The 24814-nt window shown below is 41.7% G+C and overlaps 1 protein-coding gene across 5 annotated transcripts in view; it reads left to right on the forward strand.

Moving 5' to 3' along the window:
* Positions 1 to 11056: 11056 nt before the first annotated feature.
* TBC1D30 (TBC1 domain family member 30) overlaps positions 11057 to 24814 on the forward strand; it is an 84051-nt gene continuing 70293 nt past the window's right edge. Inside the window, exons 1-2 of one of the 5 annotated variants that reach the window (XM_077913710.1) lie at positions 11057 to 11213; positions 16221 to 16385. Coding sequence is in view for 4 of the 5 variants with exons in the window: in XM_077913704.1 (XP_077769830.1) it covers positions 16127 to 16385 (259 nt within the window). In the remaining variant the exon portion in view is untranslated. Of the gene's footprint in view, positions 11214 to 15905; positions 16386 to 24814 lie in introns of those variants that run through there. The other 4 variants (XM_077913704.1, XM_077913702.1, XM_077913706.1 and 1 more) reach the window with 4 other exon arrangements.

The raw sequence follows: 24814 nt of genomic DNA on the forward strand, positions 1-24814 counted from the left end.
ATCCTCAGTTCATTATTGGTTATACACACACCCATACTTATTGTAATCGTGTATTATGGGTTTATGTCCTCTTCGTTGGTGTCAGTTTGAATTTAAATCAGACACTTTAGTATTTTTTAATGAGTTTATATGATTTACCTTCTTTGCAGATTATCAAACAATTCAAGAGCCTATTTATTCCTTTCTTTTTTTTAAAAGAAAAAGATCTTTTTATTTATTCATGAGAGACAGAGAGAGGCAGAGATACAGGCAGAGGGAGAAGCAGGCTCCGTGCAGGGAGCACAATGCAGGACTTAATCCCAGGACTCCTGGATCAACAACCTGAGCCAAAGGCAGACGCTCAACCACTGAGCCACCCAGGTGCCCCTGTTTATCACCTTCATTGGCAATTCATCTCTTCCTTTTAAACAATTACTGTTTTTGTTAAGATGTGAAAAAAAATTATTATTTACTTTTCAATGTTTGGATAATATCTTTTGATTTTTCTCACTCATCTTTATCACTTTGATTTCCTATTTATGAATTTTTTACCTCAATTTTTTCCCATGCCTTAAGTAAAAATGGATTAAACCCAGCTATTAGTTGAAAAATTCCTATGAAATTTCCATTACGGGTACAACACTATTTTTTACTGTGACCTTTAAAGTAAAAATATCGGGATCCCTGGGTGGCACAGCGGTTTGGTGCCTGCCTTTGGCCCAGGGCGCGATCCTGGAGACCCGGGATCGAATCCCACATCAGGCTCCCGGTGCATGGAGCCTGCTTCTCCCTCTGCCTATGTCTCTGCCTCTCTCTCTCTCTCTCTGTGTGTGTGTGTGTGTGGCTATCATAAATAAATAAAAAATTAAAGTAAAAATATCTTTCACTTAAATATTTAATAATCTTAAGACCTTCATCTCTGACCGTGGTGGAGTATTAGGGCCAGACTAACCTTATTGCTATAAACAACCAGAAAACAGGACAAAATATGTTTCACACAAAAGACAACAGTCAGTGCAGGACTATGATCCATGTGTAAAAAGGCACTAATTGTTGCCACTTTGGCCAGTAGACACATTCTTAACCCAGGAGCCAGAAAGAGGGTCCTATGTGGGGACAGGGAATTAAGGGGACAGAGATTAAGTTTGGGGGAGGCTGAGGTAGCTGGAAGTTGTGAGGCAGGTTCCAAAGAGAAGGAAAAGCCCCATAAATCTGCACAGATACCCTTTTGAGATTTTGTTGGACACTGAGATGAGCATAGAGGGTGTAAGCATCATACATACGGTAAGGAATGAATAATCAAAGAGATGTAAGAATTCTCAGAGGAGATATATGAAATCTAACTAGCCAGGAGAGAGTCTTCCTTGATCAGCAGGGGTACTCAGTAGAGAACCCAAAAAGGTCAGACCTTAGTAGTAGGGCTAAATTACCCTGACTGAAAAGTATCATCTACCTACAATGACAAAGTTTATTTATTTTTTTAAAGATTATTATTATTTTAGAGGGAGGTGGAGGGGCAGAGGGACAAAGAATCTGAAGGAGACCCCTCCACTGAGCACAGAGCCCGATGGAGGTCTTGATCTGAGCTAAAATCAAGAGTCAGACACTTAACCAACTGAGGCACCCAGGTGCCCCTGCAAGGACAAAATTTAAATACAAGTCTCAGAATGTCAAGCTCATCTGCAAGAAACTTGCCTGTGAGAACAAGGACCCACTCTCTTCAAAGAAAAACTACAGCATCTAGCTGCTCAACAGTATGAAATTCACAGGAATACCCAGGATATCAAATAGGAAATGTGACCCATCACCAGGGAAAACTCAGGCAATAGAAACATAATAAATGACACAGATGAAGGAATGAACAGGTTATAGTGGGGTTTTTGTTTGTTTGTTTTGTTTTGTTTCCAGATTTATTTATTTATTTACTTGAGAGAGAGAGAGAGCTCACAAGCAAGGGCAACAGCAGAGGGATAAGCAGGCTCCCTGCCAAGCCAGGAGCCCAGGATGGGGCTTGATCCCAGGACCCTGGGATCACAACCTGCGCAGAAGGGAGACACTCAACCAACTGAGCCACCCAGGCACCCCAACAGGTCAGGGATTTTTAAAACACCTCTTAGAGATGTCATAGTCTAAACAGGTTTAGACGATCTGGGCACCTGCTGAATTCCTTATCCATCCATTGCATTGGTGACATGCTCATCAGGCAGGATGAACACAGGCAGCTAACATACTGCAACCTTTATATGATACATGCTCTGGAGAATGGGAGGTAGGCCTATGAGCATTCGGGGACTTGGCACTTCAGTAAAGGATGGTACGGGCCCAGGAGTTTTACCAGGTCATTGCCTCCAATGTAAAAACAAATTGTTGCACCTTGCTTTTCTTATTACAAGAAGGAAGCACAGTGTTTATTTGACATTTTTGTGTTCTGTGTGCAACTCATTTGCCCTGGGAATACAGCCGCAGCCTGTGTACTGAGCATGAAAGGCTGCCAGCTTTGAGTGGGATCTGGAGCAGGAAAGCACACTAGAGCAGACAGGGCTAGCTCCGGGATCTGTGGGGCCTAGTGTAAAATAAAAATGTGGGGGGAAAAGTATCACTAAAGATACTAAAGTATAAATCCTGTTAAAAAATATTTTAATTAAAAAATAAAAAATAAATTAATTAAAACATTGTATTACTGACTAAATGCAATGGAGATGATAGTGATACGTAGGTAACAGTCTATCTTACAAATTGCAACTAGTATTTTTGGTGTTATATATCTAATTAGCATTGATACTTTATTAATGTGGTATTTTGATTGCTAATACATATATATTTTTGACTCGCTTTCCTGCAAATTCATTTCTTAGACCATCAAGATGTATACTTTTAGCAACTTCATTTTCATTTGATATAATGCATACTAATTATAACTTTTTTTGATGGTTTGTCCCCAGGTGTTTATTCACAGGGTAAAGATGGAGAAGAGGAAAGTCTGAAATGAGCCCAATTACTCTCCCATCCTGAGTCCTCTAAGAGGAGTCAGGTGACTGGCAGCTGCAGGTCCTCTGGGTCAGAGGCCTCTGCCACCCAGTCAGCCAGGAGCTCACCCTCTGCTGAGTGCTGGCAAGCAGCTGGCTCTCCCTCCCCCAGGCTAGGGCACAGACTCTCTATCACAGAGTGACTGCCCTACACTTGTGCTCTGTCAACAATGGGATACCCGGTTTCTGATCTTGGTAATGACCACCAGCAACACTCACAACATTTGAGGGGCCTGGGATTTAATCTGACTTGTGGAGCGCACTAACATGCAGAGGTCAGTGCTCCTCTGAGATAACAGGGAAACCAAACCTTCCCAAGAATGGCAATGTGAGATGCCTCCAGGCTTCCAGCAGCCCCAACAGGATCCTATGCTTAAAGTCCCAGTTACCTTTACCTCAAGCTTGTAAGATGGTTGCTAACTTTTGAGCTACTTTGGTTATTTAAAAAACAGCCTACACCCACATGCGGTGTCCATGAAGCCACTCAGACTTCCTATGGGAGGGGAGAGGGGGCTCCAGGCCTTCAATGACACCTGATCCCCACAGTGGAGGATCCAAATTTGTTAATTTTTAAGGGGGATCTTTCTTTTTTTATTTTTTACTTTTTTTATTTTTAAAGTTTTTTTTTTTGGTCTTATTTATTCATGAGAGAAAGAGAGAGAGGCAGAGACACAGGCAGAGGGAGAAGCAGGCTCCATGCAGGGAGCCCAATGCAGGACTTGATTCCAGGTCTCCAGGATCACACCCTGGGCTGAAGGCGGCACTAAACCACTGAGCCACCCAGGGATCCCCAAGGAAGATCTTTCTTCTGGAAAGATCCTATTACTGGAACTAGTAAGTACTTTATGGGATGTATAACAAAAGGATCAATTTTTGATAGATTATTTCCAAATAGAAATGTTAGCACGTGGTGGAACTGATGATTCTTGTGGAATAACTTTTCCGAAAACATGTAAATCTTGGGGTGCCCGAGTGGCTCAGTCTTGATCCTTAGCTCAAGCCTTGATCTCAAGATCATGAGTTCAAGCCCCGCACTGGGCTCCATGCTGGGTGTGGAACCTACTTAAAAATAAAAATAAAAATAAAATAAATACATGTAAATCTTCCTATAGATCAGTTTTACTTAGATATCAATTTATTTTTATTTATTTATTTATTTTAATTTTTGAGAGAGAGAGAGGCAGAGACATAGGCAGAGGGAGAAGCAGGCTCCATGCACCGGGAGCCCGATGCGGGACTCGATCCCGGGTCTCCAGGATGGCGCCCTGGGCCAAAGGCAGGCGCTAAACCGCTGCGCCACCCAGGGATCCCCTTAATTTAATTTTAAATGTAAATCTTAAGTTATTGTAATTTTGCAATTGCAGAGTTGTCACTAGTATTATATTGTGATGTTTCTTTTGACATTTCCTGTAACTTGCACAAGAAATCTCAAGTGGCTTCACGCTTTAATTTATAGTAATTCAAAGTGCCTGTCCATTCTATCACTGCATCTTCAGTTACAAGGAAAATTAATTTTAAATTGTTTTCATCATTAATAATTGGTTGTCTGAAAAAAAAATTGGTTGTCTGGAGTTTCACATGAAAATGGGGGTTATTTTCTATTTATAGGCTTGTGGATATTTGATTTGCCATGTTGCATAAGTTTTCTAAACTCTTTGGAGTATTCTAAATTCTAATAACTCAGAGAATTCTCTGATTTGGTTTATTTCAATGTTCTCATGTGTGCTTTTATTTTGTATTAATTTACTGATGAAGTGTATTGCCTTGAAAGCCAGCACTTCTGATCCTAGCCCTCAAAGACTTGTACAAATATCACAAAGTTGGGATTTGGGGAGCAGATGGGGCCCCCCACAACAGGTCCCTGCACTGGCCTTGTGTAGAGCCCCTTTCCCTTCTGATTCCTGTTGCCACTACTGCTGCTTCTCCAGTGTTCTTTCTGCAATAGCCCAGTCTGGGCTCTGGTCTTTTTCTGACTTCCTTGGGGCCCTGAGACTCCCTGGACTATCCTGAGGCTTGAGCATGTGACAGTTGCTTGGGGCACAGCTGCTGCATTCTGTACTCCTTGTCCTGGTTTATCTCTTCTGCTCGTGCGCATGTCCCATTGGACTTTATTGTCAAAACACAAGTTCAAAGATAAAATTGTTAATAATTTCAAGATGGTGACCACAAAAGCATAAGCCGAGAGTGGGGACCTTCTGAGAGTGAGGCTTTGTACAACTACAGGGTTTACATCCTGAAGTCTGTCCTGGTTGCAGGTCCAGCCTATGACACAAGTAACCCTTTTGCCTGGGCCATACACTCTGGCAGACCTATGATATTCAGGTGTCAGTGATGAGAAAAAAATGCAATGTGGAACAAGTCCCAGTAGCAAAGTTAACAATGAGGACCCCTGGGATTTTGGAGTAATGTTATCTACAGCAGGAATTATATATATTCCTGAATATGAGCCCTGATAGAGATGGAACTCGTGATCATGAGACACCAAATGACCGTGCTTCCTGTATTGTCCATCATGAGTGGGGTCCCCTTGGACCTACCAAGTCAAAGTTGGTCAGAATCAACAGTAATTTTACGTGAGATGAACTGTTACATCTGGAACCAAGCATGAGCGAGATCAGAGGGCATGAACAAGTGCATGCATAGGTAGCACAGACTCCCCTATCACTCATCATGGTTACCGGAGTACCCCCTCCCAGTTCACACCTGGGGTATGACCAGCCAAAGGAGGAGGAGAAAGGCCGAGCTTGGTTTACGGACAGAACAGCTTGGTTTATTGGTGGAAGATGGAAATGGATGGTGGATTGCATTATAGCCCCACTCAGGGCTGGCCTTGAACGACAGTGGTAAGAGAACCATCCTAATGGACAAGGCTTTGGTTGATGTACCTGACCATCCAGTTGTGAGGTAAGGGAAGTGGTCTGAGGTTAGCATAAAAATGCATTCATTGGTAGTGGTGAATGGCCTTGGCTGGCCCTCATGAGCATAGAAGGAAAACAACTAGAAGACTGGAGATAGGGAGGTCTGAGGTAGAGGCAAAAGGATGGACATACAAGAATAGGCACAAAGCGTGAAGATCATTGTGTGACTTCTTTATGCTCACCAGAAAGCATTCACCATGGAAGGGGCACTAAACAACAGGTTAGACAAATTAGCTTAGTTTAGGTTAGCCACACTTTGCCAGTCGCTACCAAAATGCTGGCACGGTAGGCACCTCACAAAGAATGTCACGTGAGTACAGGTGGGCTAGCAGAAGTCTGGCTCCCAGCGGATAGGCATTGAGCAATCACAGTTTTTTTTACTATTGCAAAGAAAAGGTTATATTCTGTTACTTGGAAATCTAGTGTAACAACAATTAATTAAGCAGTAGTCAGGTTAGATGTCCAAAATTCCTCTAAGCACTCAAATTTTGTGACTTAAAAATCATTTATCATTAATAGCCTTTATTTATGGACTGCCTACTATGTTATTGCTATGTATTTCCTAAGGTCTAAGGCTTGATGGTTTTTGAAAGTACTAACATCCCTTTTTTTGCCCGGCATCCCAACTTTCTGGATTGAAAAGTCAATCAGAGAAGGACAAACATTAATGTTCTCATTCATTTGGGGAATATAAATAATAGTGAAAGGGAATAGAAGGGAAGGGAGAAGAAATGTGTGGGAAATATCAGAAAGGGAGACAGAACATACAGACTCCTAACTCTGGGAAACGAATTAGGGGTGGTGGAAGGGGAGGAGGGCGGGGGGTGGGAGTGATTGGGTGACGGGCACTAAGGGGGGCACTTAACGGGATGAGCACTGGGTGTTATTCTGTATGTTGGCAAATTGGACATCAATAAAAATAAATTTATTATAAAAAAAGAGTCGTCTTCATGTATAGTTATTAAGATGAGAATAGAGATTTTATTGTTGTCCAAGCATATAAATAAATTGTAATCAGCAAAAATAAAGAGCAAGCATGAGCTTCTATGAGCAGAAACTGAAACCCAGCAATGACCTTTTGAATTTCTCTTATGCTTGAGAATGAGTAATCCCTGAAGGATTAGAATGAAAGATTAAATGCTAGATTTTAGAAATCAGCCATTCCAAGCATAATCAAAGCTTTCATCAGAGCAGTTCAGTGTTTGTGTGTCTGAACATGCTGAAAAAAACTATCAGATGATCAAAAATGTTGAGAGTCTTGTTAAGGTAGGTTTTTGTTGTTGTTGTTTTTACAAGCCTTAATTCATTTTATTTTTTGTTATGTAATTTTAAATGATGGGTATCTGAAGGTTATTGACAAGACCTTGATACCTGTTTGGAAATAATTTAAATGTTAAGAGCCTGTAGCTTGTGCACTAAATTCACATAAATTGCATTCTGTAGATTTTAGTGAATTGTACTCAACTTAGAGATGATGCGCCTTGGCTCCTTATAATGCAGCACTAGAACTTGTATCTGGTATGAAATAATTAGTATGATTATTTAAACATTAAAACTAAGGTTCCAAATAAGTTAAAATACTGATTATTATCAGTAGCATAATTAACCATGGTAAATTTAATTTTAGCTATTACCTTTAGTCACTCTCAGATTGAAATCATATTCTGTGAGACCAATAGTTCTCTCTTATATCCAACTAATTGGTTCAGAGCTTCAGGGAACTTGCTTGGGGCCTTCCAGTCACCAAGCAGCAGTAATGTAAAGTCCAAAAATGGGCTGCTCTTTGCTAACACCACTTCTAAGATTCTTTTTAATGAGACTCTCTTTTCTTAGGAAAGCAGAGAGTTGGTTGTTCTTTTGTCTAGTTTTAGGGGCATACACCAGTGAACAAAACCGACAAAAATTCCTGCCTTACCGAGCCTACATTTCACTGACAGAAGACATAATAAATCGGGAGATGGTGTAGTATATTGGAAAGTGGAGTGTATTATGGAAAAAAGAGAACAAGGAAGGGGAATTAGGGAGGATAGGGAACCACAGTTTAAAGTGGGGTGGTTTGGACGGCCCCGGTGGCTCAGCGGTTTAGTGCCGCCTTCAGCCCAAGGCATGATCTTGGAGACCCTGGATCGAGTCCAGCATCGGGCTCCCTGCAGGGATCCTGCTTCTCCCTCTCCTTGTGTCTCTGCCTCTTTCTGTGTGTCTCTTATGAATAAGTAAAATCTTTGAAAAAAGAAAAAAAAAATAGGGTGGTTAGACCAACTGAGAAGATGACATTTAAGTGGAGACTTGACCCTGGTGACTAAGAATCATGTGCATATCTGGGAGATGATCATTCCAACAAATGCAAGGATCTTGAATCTGCTTTCCTTGTTATCTTTTACTTTGTCAATTTTGTCTTGTGTGATTTGGTACTGGTAGGAAATGAAAAATAATTTTGAAGTTCTGATTAATTTAAAAATGTTGACTGTCAATGACAGATTGTGTTTACTGGTCTTTTTCACCATCCCCTTCAGCTTACTTTTGAATTTCTTTGTCCATAGGTCCTGATAGAGGTACCCAACATGAGGTGCTGAAGATTAGTAATCACATCTCTTACTGGATGGAGATAAAGGGCCATGAAGTCAAACAAGAAAAGAGATCCAATTTCACTTTTTCCCTTTATGAAAGTGCTGTTTGCTGCAAAGTTTGGCGTATGAAAGAAGGCTCCTGAGACTCTATTCAATGTTGGGAACAATGGTAAAAAAAAAAAATAATAATAATAATAATTTTATTTTTTCTATTTTGTACATTTTAAAATTAAATGGATATAGTAGGAGTTAATACAGTTTACAAAACCATAAAATAGTTATTTCTAGTATAATTTCAAATTCTGGATACCTAAGGAAAAAGTTATTAACATTTTGCTTTTCTTAAAATTAACTCCAGTTTCAAGAAGGGTCCTATTGTTCTCACTCTGTTTACAAGTATTGTGGTGGTGATGCCAAAAGACCTCAGGTTTCTACCTGTCGGGTCAGGCTCCATTATGAAAGTGCCTTGAAAAGTAAAAAGTGTGCTGAACACACACAAAGCACTACCATTGTTCACTAGGTGCATTGTGGTTCCTTTTAGAAATATGGCAAATATTTAATGGCACTAGGAGATAGACAAATACATATTCACCCATAATGGAATATGTAGTCATCCATAATGAAAGCCAGACACTTTAAGAAAAATTCACTTTATTCTTTGTAATGGGCAGTTATTTAGCCTCTCTGTGCCTCAGGTATCTCATCTGAAAAGTGAGGATAAAATAGCGCTTACCTTTGCTACTATGTGTAGTAAAGAATGTTAGACTTATCCAGGTGATCATTTGGAAATAAATATCAAAGTGTTACGTTGCACACCCAAAACTTAGTGATATGTCAATTATACCTCAATAAAAAAAATACTATTTACCTGCTTTATAGGGTAGAAGTGAGAATTAAGTGGGATAATTTGTACAGGGGATGAAGAACAGTATCTGGTGTACAAAAAGCACTCAAAAATGGAAAATTGTTATTTAATTCACAAAATATGCAGTGGAGGGGCCTCTCAGAGTTCTTCCCTTGAGACCTCCTGTAGGATACATCTCAGGATAGCACGGGAACCTTTGATTTTACTGCCAGAATCAGGCATGTCAGCTTATTGGTTTGGCCATTTCAAGGACATTTACTAAAACCCTCATCTCTGTTAGGTCTTGTGCCTGGGAATTAGGTGATCTTAATCTAGCACTTTATTTTTCACTGAAGGATAAAAGTTCACAGCTTTATTAAGGCTCAAGTATATGCCGGGCCGCCTGGGGCTCAGCGGTTGAGCCTCTGCCAGGGCTGAGGCTGTGAACCCGGAGTCCTGGGATCCGGGATCCAGTCTGCATGGGGCTCCCCGCAGGGAGCCCGCTTCTCCCTCTGCCTCTGCCTCTCTCTCTCCCTGTCTCATGAATAAATAAACAAAATCTTAAAAAAAAAGTCTCAAGTGTATATATGCCAAGTCTTCGGAAAGGTTATGGTCAGAGGCTAAGAGCACCTTAAAAGGAGCCCAGATCGGGTGGGGGGTGGAGTGGGGAGGAGGTGGGGGGTGGGGAAGTGAGGTGCGGAGGAAGTGGGGGTGGGGAAGTGGGGTTGGGGGTGGGAAGGGGGGATGGGGAGGTGGGGAGGTGAGGTGGGAGGGTGGAGGGGTGGGAGGGGGTGGGGGGAGTGAGGTGGGTGTGGGGAGGTGAGGTGGGGAGGAGGTGGGGAAGTGAGGTGGGAGGGGGAAGGGGAGGGGAGGGGGGAGAGGGAGAGGGGGAGGGGGGAGAGGGGGAGGGGGAAGAGGGAGAGGGGGAGTGAGGTGGGTGTGGGGAGGTGAGGAGTGGGGGTGGGGAGGTGAGGTGGGGGGAGGTGGAGAGGTGAGGTGTGGTGTGGGGGTGGAGAAGTGGGGGGTGGGGAGGTTGGGGTGAGGTGGGGCAGGTGGGGAGGTGGGGGGGTGGGGGTGAGGTGGGGTGAGGTGGGAGGTGGGGGTGTGGGGGGGGGCTCCAGGCGGCGGCCTCCTGCGCCTCCTGCGGGGCGTCGAGGGCTCCCCGCGGGCGTGGCGGGGGCTGAGCGGGCGCCAGAGTCGCCCGGGGCGTTGGGAAGGCGGCGCGGCCCGGGCGCCCTCCCCCCGGGGCCTCGTCGGGCCGCGCTCTGGCCACGTCCTCCGCCCCGACGCGCTGGCCCGGCGCTGCCGCAGGTGCCGCAGGTGCCGCAGGTGCCCGGGCGCCCCGGTAGGCGGAGGCGTGGCCGTCGGCGGCGCTGCGGGCGCCGCAGGGTGCCGGGGGGGGGCCGGGGAGGCCGCGCCTGCTCCCGGAACTGGGCGGGAGGAGCGGCGGGCGCGGGGCCGCGGGGCCGGGCGGGCATGGAGCGGGTTCCCGCGCGCGGGGCCGGGCGGGGGCGCGGGGAGCCCGGGGCGGGCGGGCAGGGCGCGGCGCAGCGGCCTGGGGGCTCGCGGGGCGCCCGGGGCGCGGGGGCGGGGGCGGCGGAGGAGCGGGGCGCGGAGCCGGGGCCGGGCGGGCTGGCGTCCCTGGTGAGCGGGCTGCTCACCGAGCTGTACCGCTGCGCCGACGACGAGGAGGCGGCGGGCGGGGGCCGCGGGCCGGGGGGGCGCCCGCCGCGCCGCGACAGCCTCGACAGCTCCACCGAGGCTTCGGGCTCCGACGTGTTCCTGGGCGGCCGCGGCGGCGCCGGCGACTCCCGGGTGCTGCAGGAGCTGCAGGAGCGGCCGAGCCAGCGGCACCAGCTGCAGTACCTGCGGCGGAAAGGTGAGCCCCGGGGAGGGGGAGGGGGGAGGGGCGGGGGGCCGGACCCTGCCGCTCACCTGGGCACGCCTGCCGGACCCCGTCGCCCACCTGGGCACACCTGCGGGGGCCGCGGCTCACCCGGGCACACCTGCGGGGGCCGTCGCTCACCTGGGCACACCTACAGAAGCCACCTCTCACCCGGGCACACCTGCCGGGGCCGCCGCTCACCCGGGCACACCTACTGGACCCCGCCGCTCACCCGGGCACACCTACGGGGGCCGCCGCTCACCCGGGCACACTGCGGGGGCCACCGCTCACCTGGGCACACCTGCCGGGGGCCGCCAAGCGCTCAGATCTCAGGTTTGGGGCTGAGTCTCCTTCGACCTGCTGCGAGTGCCCACAGTGTCACCGATTGGTGACCACACCTCGTCCTCACTGTACCCCCACCTCCCTGCCCTCCAGAGCGCTGAAGGGGAACCGCAGTTGGCGGCGGCGGCGGCTCCTCACCCCTTGCCCCGCCAGGTGTTTGTGGAGGCCCAAAGGGAGACGCAGCCCACCTTCTGATTTCACCTGCACAGCTGTAGGACAGCTTTGGAGTTTCTGATTCGGTTACCCAAGTCGCCTAGAGGGCGCCGGGAGAAGAGAGGCGACTCCTGCGCCTGATTCCCCCCCACCCCCTTCTTCCCCTAATCCGCCCTCGCGGGCCAGGGCGCTAGGATAGTGCTGCACCAGCGGGGCGGAATAATTCGATAATGCAGTTTCTAAGCAGAGCGCATGAATTCCATTTCTGCCAGCCTGTCTGGTTTCAGAAAGCTCACGAGGTGGATTTTTTTTTAACCCCCTCGGTGGAGGATTAGCGGAGGGCCCTACTGTGTGCGACTACTGCTACCTGCAGTTGCAAGGGTCCATCCGAAAATGGCCTTGTTTTGGGCGGGGAGAGGCTAATGTGGTGTTTTTTTTTTTTGTTATCAGACTCTGATGCTCACGTTCTAATGAATTTTTTTTCCCCTCCCTCAACCAGTCATAATAGTTTGCTTTTCAGGCACTAACACAGTAATTGCAGTTGTCTTTTTTTATAGGTGTATCAAGACTTCAATTTACCAAATGAAGTGGGATGTGGAAACAGACGCTAAGTCACCATAACATTTCTTGAATTATTGTCCTCCTGCTAAATTACCAGGAGAGGGAGGAAGGAGAGAACACTGTCCTATGGCCTCCCATCTCCTCATTGTAATCAGTCTAGCTGGTGTCAGCGGGGAGGAAAACACACACATCAGAAAAGGAATAAATCTGTCTGCCTTCCCAAATCTGTGTAAACAGCTTTCAACTTCCTCTTTTGGCTTCCTAGCAAAAAAAAAAAAAAAAAAAAGTCCCCCCCCCCCCCCAGATGATTGTTACAAATGACTTCCACCTTCCTCCCCCTGCCTGGGACTTTGACTGGAATAGTGCCATTTCATTTAATACAGTTATTTGGCTGTTCTCGGGGTGCCTGTTTATGCCAAGAGTTACATAGGGCAATAGTTCTTTCAGAATCCAACAAAGTCAATTTTGAAGAATTATGATTTGGCTTTCTGTTTTTACAAAGCTGTTCACTTTTCATTACTGAGCACATTTTGGGGATTGGTAATTTCCTTTTGGAGGAGGAAATTTGGCAAGCTACAGCGTAAAGAAGAGGTAACAGTACAGCTTTACAAGAGGATTTCAAGCCAGTAACCACTCTATTAATTCCTAAGACCTGTAAGAGTCTATTCTTTCCAGGTCTGCCTTGTTGCATGGCTACTTGCCTGCTAACCTTTCTTTCCTTTAAATCAACCCTGTTAGGATGAACGGAAGTGCCATATGCTAGTACTCTTACAGACAGACACCCCTCGCTTTTTTTTTTTTTTTTTTTTAATGAACATCATTAGAATACTAAGAATAAAGAAGCTGGTAGAAGCACCTGGAAACAGCTGTCTGCATAAATAATTTTATGGTTTATTAAATTACTTGACTTTTTTTCAGGGTCAAAAACGTCCCTCCTAACATAATGCTTAGTAAGAATCTCATATACTGCAGATAACTCGTGTGTTAATTCACTCTTCTCTCTATTCGGAATTTTGCCGTAGCACCTATTTAGATGTTTAGCATGGATAGGTCCTTCATTTACAGGAGGCATCAAAAATGGTTTCTCAGGAAATCTTGGCTCTCTTCTCAGTGTTTTCATAAAGGAAGTGGACTTTGAGGTCAGAAGGCAGGAGTTGGTATCTTGCCAGTGTTCATTACTAGCTCTGGGACCTTGGGCAAGCTTTTTTTTATTTTTTTAAGACTTTATTTATTCATGAGAGAGAGAGAGACAGAGAGAGGCAGAGACAGAGACACAGGCAGAGGGAGAAGCAGACTCCCTGCAGGGAGCCCGATGCGGGACTCAAACCCAGGACCCAGGGATCATGACCTGAGCCGAAGGCAGATGCTCAACTGCTGAGCCCCCCAGGTGTCCCTCGGGCAAGCTTTTTAACCTTTCTGTGTCTCATTTTCCTCGCTTACGGATGCAGATAGTAATAACACCTAACCTGAGAGAGGACTGTGGAGATAATTACTTAAGTTAATGTATATAAAATGCTCAACAAACGTTAGATACTATTTTTGTTATTATCATATATGCCAGAATGCCTCAGAGGGGAGGTTGTCCACTGCTTGTCAGTTGATGATCTCACTTCTGCTCATTTATTTAACCTCATTTAACAGGAAGAGTGGCTGATTCAGTGGGGCATATAAAAATAAAGGAAACCTTACTTCTGTCTTCGAGATGCTTATATACCAGTAGATATTGCTGTAGAAGACATTTTTAAACTCAGCTATGATGATTTTTCCCATATTGGACAATACATATAATTCAGAGAATCACAGAGCTGTAGGTACCTTAAGGGTCACTAAAAAGGACTGTTTATTGGAAGAAATCTGTAATGTAAATGCAAGATGTTGATATTCCTGCCCTTTTTTCTTTCTGAAAGGAAAAATTTTGAACATTCAAAGAAAGAACAGAGGTTCTATGGAAGGAATCTAGGAAAGAAGAGCCCTCTGATCTCCTCTTATAGCTTGTTTCCATACTTAATTGTCCTTAGGGCACAAACATGATCATTTAACCTAAATGCGCTCTTGCTCCCCGTTATATATCACCATGTTTTAACTCAAGGTAAGAGGAATAACTGGTCTCTGTTCTCTTCTACATTACTATTATCCCTTATTCTTATTTTAGTGCTACTTATATTGATGTTAATACAGACCATTCACATTTGTTTCTCAGCATAAACTCATAGGCTAAGCAGAATTTGAGACTCAGAACACTGCCTTGCCTAAGATCACAAAGGTAGTTGGTTGATCCAAAGTGAGTTTGTTTTTTTTTTAAGATTTTATTTACTTATTTGAGAGAGAGAGAGAGAACATGAGAGAGTGAGCTTGAGCAGAGGGGGAGGGGCAGAGGGAGAAGCAGACTCCCCACTACAAGGCTCCATTCCAGGACCCTGGAGTCATTACCTAAGTCTAAGGCAGATGCTTAACTGACTGAGCCACCCAGGTGTCCAAAGGGAATTCTTCTCAAGGTCAAATGCATTTTCCATGATGTGGTCAAATATGACTCTGTCAAAGGACCCTCCTTTCATTTCTGTTATGCAGAGCCCCAAAGTTCATTTTCTTTGACTCTCTGGAACTTTTTAAAAATTTTTTTTACTTTTGAACACTTCTTTTGTTCTCTTATGGATCCTTGCTAATTTCTCCAAATCTGTTTAAAAATGAATGGATCCAAATCCTGCACAAGATCTCTAATGAGGGCCTAGTCAATGCTAAATTGAGTGGAAGCTTCTTCCCTGACTGGCAGGTCACACTCTAGTGACTAATGGTAATATCATGTGACAAATGGGTTCCTGGGTGGCTCAGTCGGTTAAGCCTCTGCATTTGGCTCAGGTCATGTTCCCAGAGTCCTGGGATAGAGCCTCCCAGTTCTGTGAGGAGCCTGCTTCTCCTTCTCCTCCTGCCCCTACCCCCACTTGGGCCCTCTGTCTCTGTCTCTCTCTTTCAAATAAATAAATAAAATCTTAAAATCAGAAAACACAAACCAAGTGTGACAAACAGAACTCCCAGATTGTAATGATTACTTATATAGAGATTGTCCATACTTTTGATTCCCAAATCTTTTTTGTTTGTAGAAAAACAGCTGTTAGAAATATTATTTTTATGATTGTAGAATTATCCTTCACTTATCTGTTTAAAGGAATGTATTTTCTATCATATCTGAAAATTTGCTGAGTTTCTAAAATGACTACTGTACCTAATAGTCAAGCTATTGGAAGACTATATATTTAAAACAAAATCAATATTGGTATATTCATCTACATCAGAAAATGTGGTTATATTATTTACTTTTAACTGATCATTTACAAAGGTGAGTGCTTTTGAAAACATTTGCCATCAGCTGTTAGGTTTGTCATTGATGGGACAGACTCAAAAGGATTCTTTTCTTGTAAGCTTGCCATCTGAGCACGTTAATCATACAAAATACAAATGCCAGGGATCCCTGGGTGGTGCAGCGGTTTGGCGCCTGCCTTTGGCCCAGGGCACGATCCTGGAGACCCGGGATTGAATCCCACGTCGGGTTCCTGGTGCATGGAGCCTGCTTCTCCCTCTGCCTATGTCTTTGCCTCTCTCACTCTCTCTCTGTGACTATCATAAATTAAAAAAAAATACAAATGCCAATTTTCACGCAACCAAAGGTAAATTTTTAACCAGAGCTAAATATTAAGAGTCTTTGCTTACATGTTGCAAGTGGCCTCACGGATAAAATTTATCTTACAGTATTTGTTTCACAGGCAGGAAATAGATGAGTGACTTATTTGAACAAAATATCTTGGCTGAATTCGTATAGGTACTCCTGAGTGAGAACCCAGAATTACCTGGTTTAAATGGGTGTTCTAGATGTGTATCCCATGATTAGTATTATATTGGGATTTGTATTCCTCTCTGGGTATTTATTTTCTTATTTTTCTTTGCTGATAGACACTAATGAACTGAAGACAATCCTTCAAGAGCTAAAGCACAGAATTGGCATTCAGTCGGCAAAGCTACTTCGGCAGCTGAAGCAAAAAGACAGGCTGCTGCACAAAGTACAGAGAAACTGCGATATTGTGACTGCGTGCTTGCAGGCTGTGTCACAGAAGAGAAGTAAGTACTGGGCTTCGGGGCAGCCCTTTTGCTGCATGTGTCTGAAATGTTAGTGGAGCTGAGCCAGTAGTCAGACTTGAATATATTGCAAAGTTTTAAATAGAAGCTTATAGCGTGGGAACTAAGAACCAGGAACAACCCAGTTTCCTTTTTTTTTTTTTTTTTTTTGGTTACAATGTATGGTACATGTCTGATGTTACAAAATTTGTTTTTTTCATCCTGGATTTGAAGTGGTACTGCATTTTGACAGTGGTTATTTTTACCTGATGCTAAAGAATGACTAAAATCTTTATTTTTAGAATTGCATCAAATAGGCACAACCTGAAAGGCAACTATCTTTGTCCTCTTATTTGGTGTCACTCTAATAAGTGGATTAAAAATTGACTTAAAAGGACACTTTTGTAACAGGATCGTTCAACTTGCTTTGAAATCTAAGAGGGACAAAATGTTTTAACAAATTAAATCCATCTCATGGGTCATCCATTCACAGCTAAGGGCTGTGTGGTTTGTTACTTGAGTTGAAAATGTTAAATCACTGACCCATGTTAAATTCTAGATATAAAGACTTGTGACTTAATTTTTAAGTTCTCCATGTGGTAGTTTTATGTTTTATTCTGCTAACATTTCCTTATTTTTGTTTTGTATTCTTTATTAACATGCAGCATGGCAAAACAGTATGTTCAGGTATGGCAAATAGAGGCACCAATGATGTTTCAATAAAATGCCTGTAAGAACTTTTTAGGTGCATGTGAAAGTTGCCTTACTTTGTTTCTTTACGCTGTCACATTTTATATATAAAGTGATATCTTTTGCAGTTTTTAAAAAAATTCCAAATTAAGATGTTTGTTTTTATAAAATACAATGTTCAGGGCTTGGTTAGTTTCAGATAATAAAATCAATGGCTTACATTGATTCTTATGTTTATTTTCAAAAGTAAATACCACATTTTCTTCCTCCTGTTTTATTATATCACTGCTTACAATCCTCAAATTATTATTCTTGCTGTTTACTAAAGAAGATTTCAACCTAATATATATATTAAGCAGAATGTTGCTTAATTAAAAAAAAAAAAAAAGAATGTTGCTTAATTATCATAATGATACAATAGTCCATACAGAAAGCTGGGGTGTCCTTAAAGAGACTGGTTTTGAATAGGGTTTTCCCCAGAGCCAGATACTTGTCTGAAATAGCTAGAAAAGGGGAATACAGACATAGGTATACATACACATAGATGTACATTTATGTATGTTTAGCTATCTACAATAAGTTGGCATGTGTTATATTTGATATTTTTCCATGGATTCTGATTGATTTACAAGTAAAAATGCTGTTATTTTCCCATTTTTATTTTGAAATACCGTGATTTTTCTCTTTTCAACTGTGTTTTCAACTACCCATTATTATTGTTTGTACCAGAAGTGAAAAGCACAAAGCGGTAAATGCATGGAGTTTGGATGTGTGGGAAAGTAGAGCGGGGAGGAATCAGTGTAAGGAGACAGAGCAGAATGTCTGGCTGGCACAGGGTCATGGGTTGGTAATTAATTAACAGGGGCTGATAATTATTTAAAGTTTGGATTTATTTGACTGAGAAAAGGACTGGCATTTGTGTCTTTTAAGAAAAACATGTTCACAAGCACCTAATTCAATTTGTGAATTTGTGAATGCAGCTTTCCTATATATTTTAGAGTTTGTCTCTTTAAGTCTAGACAGTTTTGTATTTCAGAGTATGGGGTTAATGCCTCTTAACCTTGGGAATTCAATTATCACTTTGGTAATAAGGCTCAACTAAATGGAACAGAAAGTATTTTGTTGAATTAAGAAAGGATAGTGGATCAAAATTATCATTCTTATGATATTATATTATGATGTAGACATTGTTCGAAATTTGACTAAATTGTTATTTCTCCAGGGGTTAGATGTTTTGTGACTAAATGTCTTATTCCCATAATTGCACATTTTGCCTCTTTCCTGAAAGTCAACTAATAGATACATTTGATTAGAATTCTAAGGAATTTAGATTTCACTATTTTACATTCAATAACTAAGCTTTCATTTTAGTGGTGATTGGCAGTGATGCATTTAAATACAACATGCATGTTGAGTTCTTTGTATTTAACATACAAAAGTTCAGATAACCCCTATTTTCCCCTCTATATATGGATCCAGTGCTGACAATTCTTTTCCTAAGTGATATTCCCCCTTCTATAACATGTTATAATAGAAAACAATTTTAATCTTTGATTAAAATAGGTCATTTCCTGTTGATACACCAAAGGGGATATAATGATTCCATAAATAAGTATGGATTATGAACCAAAATGACTAGATCATTTTTATTTTGAACACATATGATGTAACTGCCTGGATTTTATGGTTTCCTACACTAAGTCTTACATAGAATCCTTTTATATTTATTTATTTATTTATTTATTTTAAAAAGATTTTATTTATTTATTCATGAGAGACACAGAGAGGCAGAGACACAGGCAGAGGGAGAAGTGGGCTCCCTGCAGGAACCCCAGGACCATGCCCTGGAGCTGAAGGCAGACTCAACCACTGAGCCACCCAAGGTGTCTTTACAATCTTTTTTATTTTAAAACAGAGTTGGGAATAAGAAGAACAGGATCACTATTTGCCTTGTAGAAGAGTATATTTTTCTCCCTATATTTAACTGTGTATCAGACGGTAACCATGGTACAACCAATTTAGTATATGTGCTGCCGAAGCAAGCACGGTACAACCAATTTAGTATTAATAATAAAATTAACGATAGAATGGTAGCAGCTGTCACTATTCATTAGGAACATGGAGGTGTGCAGGAAAATCCACCTCAAGGCTTCAAGACAATGAGAAGAGTAAGATGAATATTTGGCCAGGAGTTTGATTCTGATGTTAAGATTTTTAAGTGGTTTGTTTATCTTATGATTTAACTGAAAACACTGAAGGCAGAGGGAGGCCCTCTTAATTATCAGCATTTCCTAATTTTATAATTTTCTGCATCAATGTAGTAAATATTTAAGTTATGCTGGTTGAGTTTGTGAAATGATATTATAAATCAAGTGGTAAAATCGAGCTGTCATTGAGAAAATATGGTAAGAAAAAAGGGTGGGAAAAATGTAAACATTCATAGAAATATTGTCTTTATTTTAGCCTTGTCAATGAGTACAGGAATTTTAAATAGCTTATAGTCTCATTTGACTGATGTGTGTACTCTGGCATCTTGATAATAATGTGATTAAAGCTTGCTATCTATTATAAATGCCTGGCAGACACGGGTACTTGTCAAATAGTGAGTGGTCCTTGTTCTTTTCCTATGGTTGTCTTCTCTAAAATAGTAACTTGTTCTCTGTGGCAGGAGAAGGAATCAGTGTGGCTCTGAGTTTGGTGGCACTGACATTCAACATATTCCACTAGGAAATAGTTCTCTGTGTTTTTTAAACAAATTATAAAAGTAAATGCAACAAAAACAAAGTAAATGCACTCAACCAGCCATTCCACTCCTAGAAAACTGAAGATGTATGTCCCCACAAAAACTTGTACATGAATGCTCATAGTGGCATTATTCAAAATAGCCCCAAAATGGAAACAACTCACATGTCTATCAATGGATGAATGGATTAACAGAAGTGGCATATCCATATAGTGGAATAACATTCAGTCATGAACAGGAATGCAGTACTGATTCATGTTAAAACATGGATGATTCTTGAAAACATTATACTAAGTGAAAGAAGCAAGACGCAGAAGTCCACGTGTTGTGTGCTTCTATTTGAGATGTCCAGAAGAGGTAAATCCATAGAAATAGAAAGTTGATTAGTGGTTGTCAGGGGCTCAGGTAGAGAGAATGTGGAGTGACTACTAATACTATAGGTTTTTTTCATTGGGGTGATGAAAATGTTCTGTAATTAGGTAGTGGTGATGGTTACACAATTTTGTGGGCATACTAGATATTGCTAAATGTACAATTTAAAAGGGTGAATTTTATGGTGTGTGAATTGTATCTCAATAAAAGGTGTTAAAAATATAATACACTGCTTATGGAAACTTTCGAAAATGCAAAGTTATAAAAAGAGGAAAAATAATTTTCGAAAGACAATCTTTTTATAATTCTGAATATTTATTCAAGTGTGTTTTTAAATTCATTATTTATTTATTATTTATTTTTTCATGAGAGACACAGAGAGGCAGAGACATAGGCAGAGGGAGAAGCAAGGCTCCCGGTGGGGAGCCTGATGTAGGACTTGATCCCGGGACCCCAGGATCACACCCTGAGCCACAGACAGATGCTCAATTACCAAGCCACCCAGGTGCCCCTAAGTGTGGTTTTTAAAAAAGATTTATTTATTTTATTTTGAGAGAGAGAGAGAGAAGGAGCATGAATGGGAGGGAGGAGAGGGAGACAAGTAGACTTCCTGCTGAGCAGGGAGCCTGATATAGGACTTGATCCCAGGATCCTGAGATCATGACCTGAGCTAAAATCAAAAGTTGGGCACTTTCACTGACTGAGCCACCCAGGTGCCCCACAAGTCATTTTTTACACAAAGTTTTTCCAAAATCAATGTACTATATAACATTTCTGTATCTTGTCTTTTTCATGTAACCTCATATGCCATTGCCGTAAGTTATCTGTAAATATAAGTTCGAAGGATTGATGCACTGCTTTTCAGTCTACCATTTTGTTTTGTTACAACATTGTAATAGTTAAAAATCTTTCAGTCATGAGTACAGAAACACAAAATGATTTAAGTGAAAAGGGAAATTGATTGGCTTACATAATTAGGACGCCAGGGATGTGGCTTCAGGTGCAACTAAATCAGATACCACTGCTCAAATAGCATCTTTAAGGCTATGATTTCATCTCTTATCTGTGCTTTCCTCTGCACTAACACCAAAATGGGCAATATAGCAGCTCCAATTAAGCAATCTTACCTGAAAGAACAGATCTCTTTCTCCATAGTTCCAGAAAGTTCTGTAATTCAGCTGGGTCACCTGCTCACAAGAATAAGTATTTATGTGTGTAAGGAGGTGGTAAAGTGATAAGTACTGTAGGAAATAAAACAAACTGGTACTGGTGCTGCCAGTCTTTTAAATTTTAACTATTCTAGTGAGTGTTTATTTGATGTGGATTTTTGTTTTCATCTTTCTGATTACTAATGCGGTTCAGCACCTCTTCATATGTTTATTAGCTATTTATCTCTGAAGAAAAGGATTGTCTACTTTTTCTTATAGCTCTGCAGGAGTTTCTAAAGTGTCCTATATGTGAGGTTTAGTCGGATACGTGCATTGCAAATACCTTCTTCCACCTTTTTGGCTGACATTTTCACTCTCTTAAGAGTGTCATTTAATGAATGAGAGGTCTTGGGTTTTTTTTTTTTTTTTTTAATTGTTGTTGAGGTAGAAATGATATATGGCATGATACTTGTTACAGGTATACAACATAGTGGTTCAATATTTGCGTATATGGTGAAATGATGACCACAGTTAAGTCTAGTTGAGATCCATCACCGTACAGTTACAGAATTTTTTTTCTTGTGATGAGAACTTTTATAATCTATTTTCTTAGCAACTTCAACCATCAACACAGTATTGTTAACTATAGTCACCTCATGACTAAAGGTTCTTAGTTTTTCATTTTTATTTATTTTTTAGAGGGAGAGAGAGAGCGAGCGAGAGCACACACACATTGGGGAGGGGCAGAGGGAGAGGGAGAGAGACAATCTCAAGCAGAATCCATGCCCAGTGTGAAGTCCAACACCTGGCTCGATCTCATGACCCTGAGATCATGACCTGAGCTGAAAACAAGAGTCGGCACATAATTGACTGAGCCACCCAGGTGCCCCAAGAGTTCTTAGTTTTTAAAAAGTACAATTTATTAGTCTTTTAGCGTTTTGAGGGGCTGGCTTCATGGGCATGTGACCTGTGTAGTCACACAGGGCCCTATGGTCAATAGGGACCCACACCTGGTTTAATGCTTTGCTATTGCAGAGCAAGGGGTTCCACAAATTATGTAGCCAGTCCTGCCTTTATGGCTGGTGCCTTTTCACTTTGCTTAAGAAATCTTTTTTTAATATCAAACTCATGAAGATACTCTCCTGTATTATTTTCTAGAAGCTTTATTATTTTGTTTTTTTTTTTTTATATTATTTTGTTTTGATCTCTACATCTAGATCCACCTAGAATGGATTCATTTTGCTTGTGCGATATGAAATAGGAGTCAAATTTCATTTTTGTCCATATGGATGTCTGATTGACTCAGCCCTGTTTATTGAAGAGACCATCCCTTTAATCACTGTTCTGAGGTGATATTTTTGCATAAAATTAGGTGTCTGTATGTGTGTGGATCTGTTTTGGGGCTCTTGAGGGAAGGGAAACAAAAGCAAAAACTGTTTTGTTGTTTTATTTGTCTATTCTTGAACCAATAGAACACAGAGAAAGGCAGAGACACAGGCAGTGTCTCTGTTGTATTGGTTCAAGAATAGACAAATAAAACAACAAAACAGTTCATTTTGCTTCAACAGTGAGAAATTATTGCATTTTATAATAACTCTTACTATGTGATAGTGTAGGTTCTTACACCTCATTCTTCAAGATTATTTTGGTTCTTCTTGGCTCTTTGAGGAGAATGACATCTTTAAAATGTTGGGTCTTTCAATCCATAAAAATAGTATTTTAAAAATTATTTAAATAATATTTTACAGTTTTTTAAAAATTTAAAGTCAAGTTAGTTAACATAGAGTATAGTATTGGTTTCAGGAGTAGAACTTAGTGATTGATCACTTAGGTATAACACCTAGTGCTCATCCCACCAAGTGCCCTCCTTAATGCCATCACCCATTTAGCCCATCCCCTCCCCGCCTCCCTTCCAGCAACTCTCATTGTTCTTTATAGTTAAGAGTCTCTTGGTTTGCCGCCCTCTCTTTTTATCTTATTTTTCCTTCTCTTCTCCTATGTTCGTCTGTTTTGTTTCTTAAATATATGAATGAAATCATATATTTATCTCTCTCTGACTGACTTATTTTGCTTAACATTATAGCTTCTAGTTCCAGACGTGTTGTTGCAAATGACAGGATTTCATTCTTCTTGCTGTCCAAGTAATATTCCATTATCCATATCTATATATCTCACATCCTCTTTATCCATTCATCAGTTGGTGGAAGTTTGAGTTCTTTCCATAATTTGGCTATTGTTGATAGTGCGTTTGTAAACATATAAACATTGGGGTGCATGTGCCCCCTGTGAGTCAGTACCTTTGTATCCTTTGGATAAGTACCTAGTAGTGCAATTGCTGGGTCATAGGGTAGCTCTATTTTTAACTTCTTGAGGAACCTCCACATTGTTTTCCAGAGTGACTGCACCAGTTTGCATTCCTACTAACAATGCAAGAGGGTTCGTTCCCCTTTCTCCACATCTTCACCAATATCTACTGTTTCCTGAGTTGTTGATTTTAGCCATTCTGACAGGTGTGAGGTGGTATCTCATTGTGGTTTTGATTTGTGTTTCCCTGATCATGAGTGATGTGGAACATTTTTTCATGTGTCTGTTAGCCATTTGTACGTCTTCTTTGGAGAAATGTCTGTTCATGTCTTCTGCCCATTTCTTAACTGGATTATTTATTTTTGGGGTGTTGATTTTGATGAGTTCTTTATGGATTCTAGATACTGGCCCTTTATTCGATATGTCATTTGCAAATATCTTCTCCCATTCTGTCACTGGCCTTTTATTTTTTTATATTTTTAATAGATTTTATTTATTTATTCACGAGAGACACACAGAGAAAGGCAGAGACACAGGCAAAGGGAGAAGCAGGCTCCCTGTGGGAAGCCCAGTATGGGACTCAATCCCAGGACCCCAGGATCATTACCTGAGCCAAAGTCAGATGCTCAACCACTGAACCACCCAGATGCCTCTCAGTGACCTTTTAGTTTTGTCCATTGTCTTCTTTGCTGTGCAGAAGCTTTTTATCTTGATGAAGTCCCAATAGTTCATTTTTGCTTTTGTTTCCCTTCCCTCGAGAGACATGTCCAGTAAGAAGTTGCTGTGCTTGAGGTCAAAGAGGTTGCTGCCTGTGTTCTCCTCTAGGATTTTGATGGCTTCCTCTCTCATATTTAGGTCTTTTATCCATCTTGAATTTATTTTTGTGTATGATGTAAGAAAGTAGTCCAGTTTCATCTTCTGCATGTGGCTGTCCAGTTTTCCCAACACCATTTGTTGAAGAGACTTGTCTCTTTTCCATTGGATATTCTTTCCTGCTTTGTTGAAGATGAGTTGACCATAGACAGGTGGGTTAATTTCTGGGTTTTCTAGATCTGTGTGTCTTTTTTTGTGCCAGTACCATACTGAAGTATGGTAAAAAAAGAAGTTCCAGAGTATGGTCACTTTTTCTGTACTTTGGAAGAGGTTATATGAAACTGGAATTATTTCTTTCATGT

Source organism: Canis aureus, chromosome 11 (genome assembly GCF_053574225.1).
Source record: "Canis aureus isolate CA01 chromosome 11, VMU_Caureus_v.1.0, whole genome shotgun sequence".
Lineage (NCBI taxonomy): Eukaryota > Metazoa > Chordata > Mammalia > Carnivora > Canidae > Canis > Canis aureus.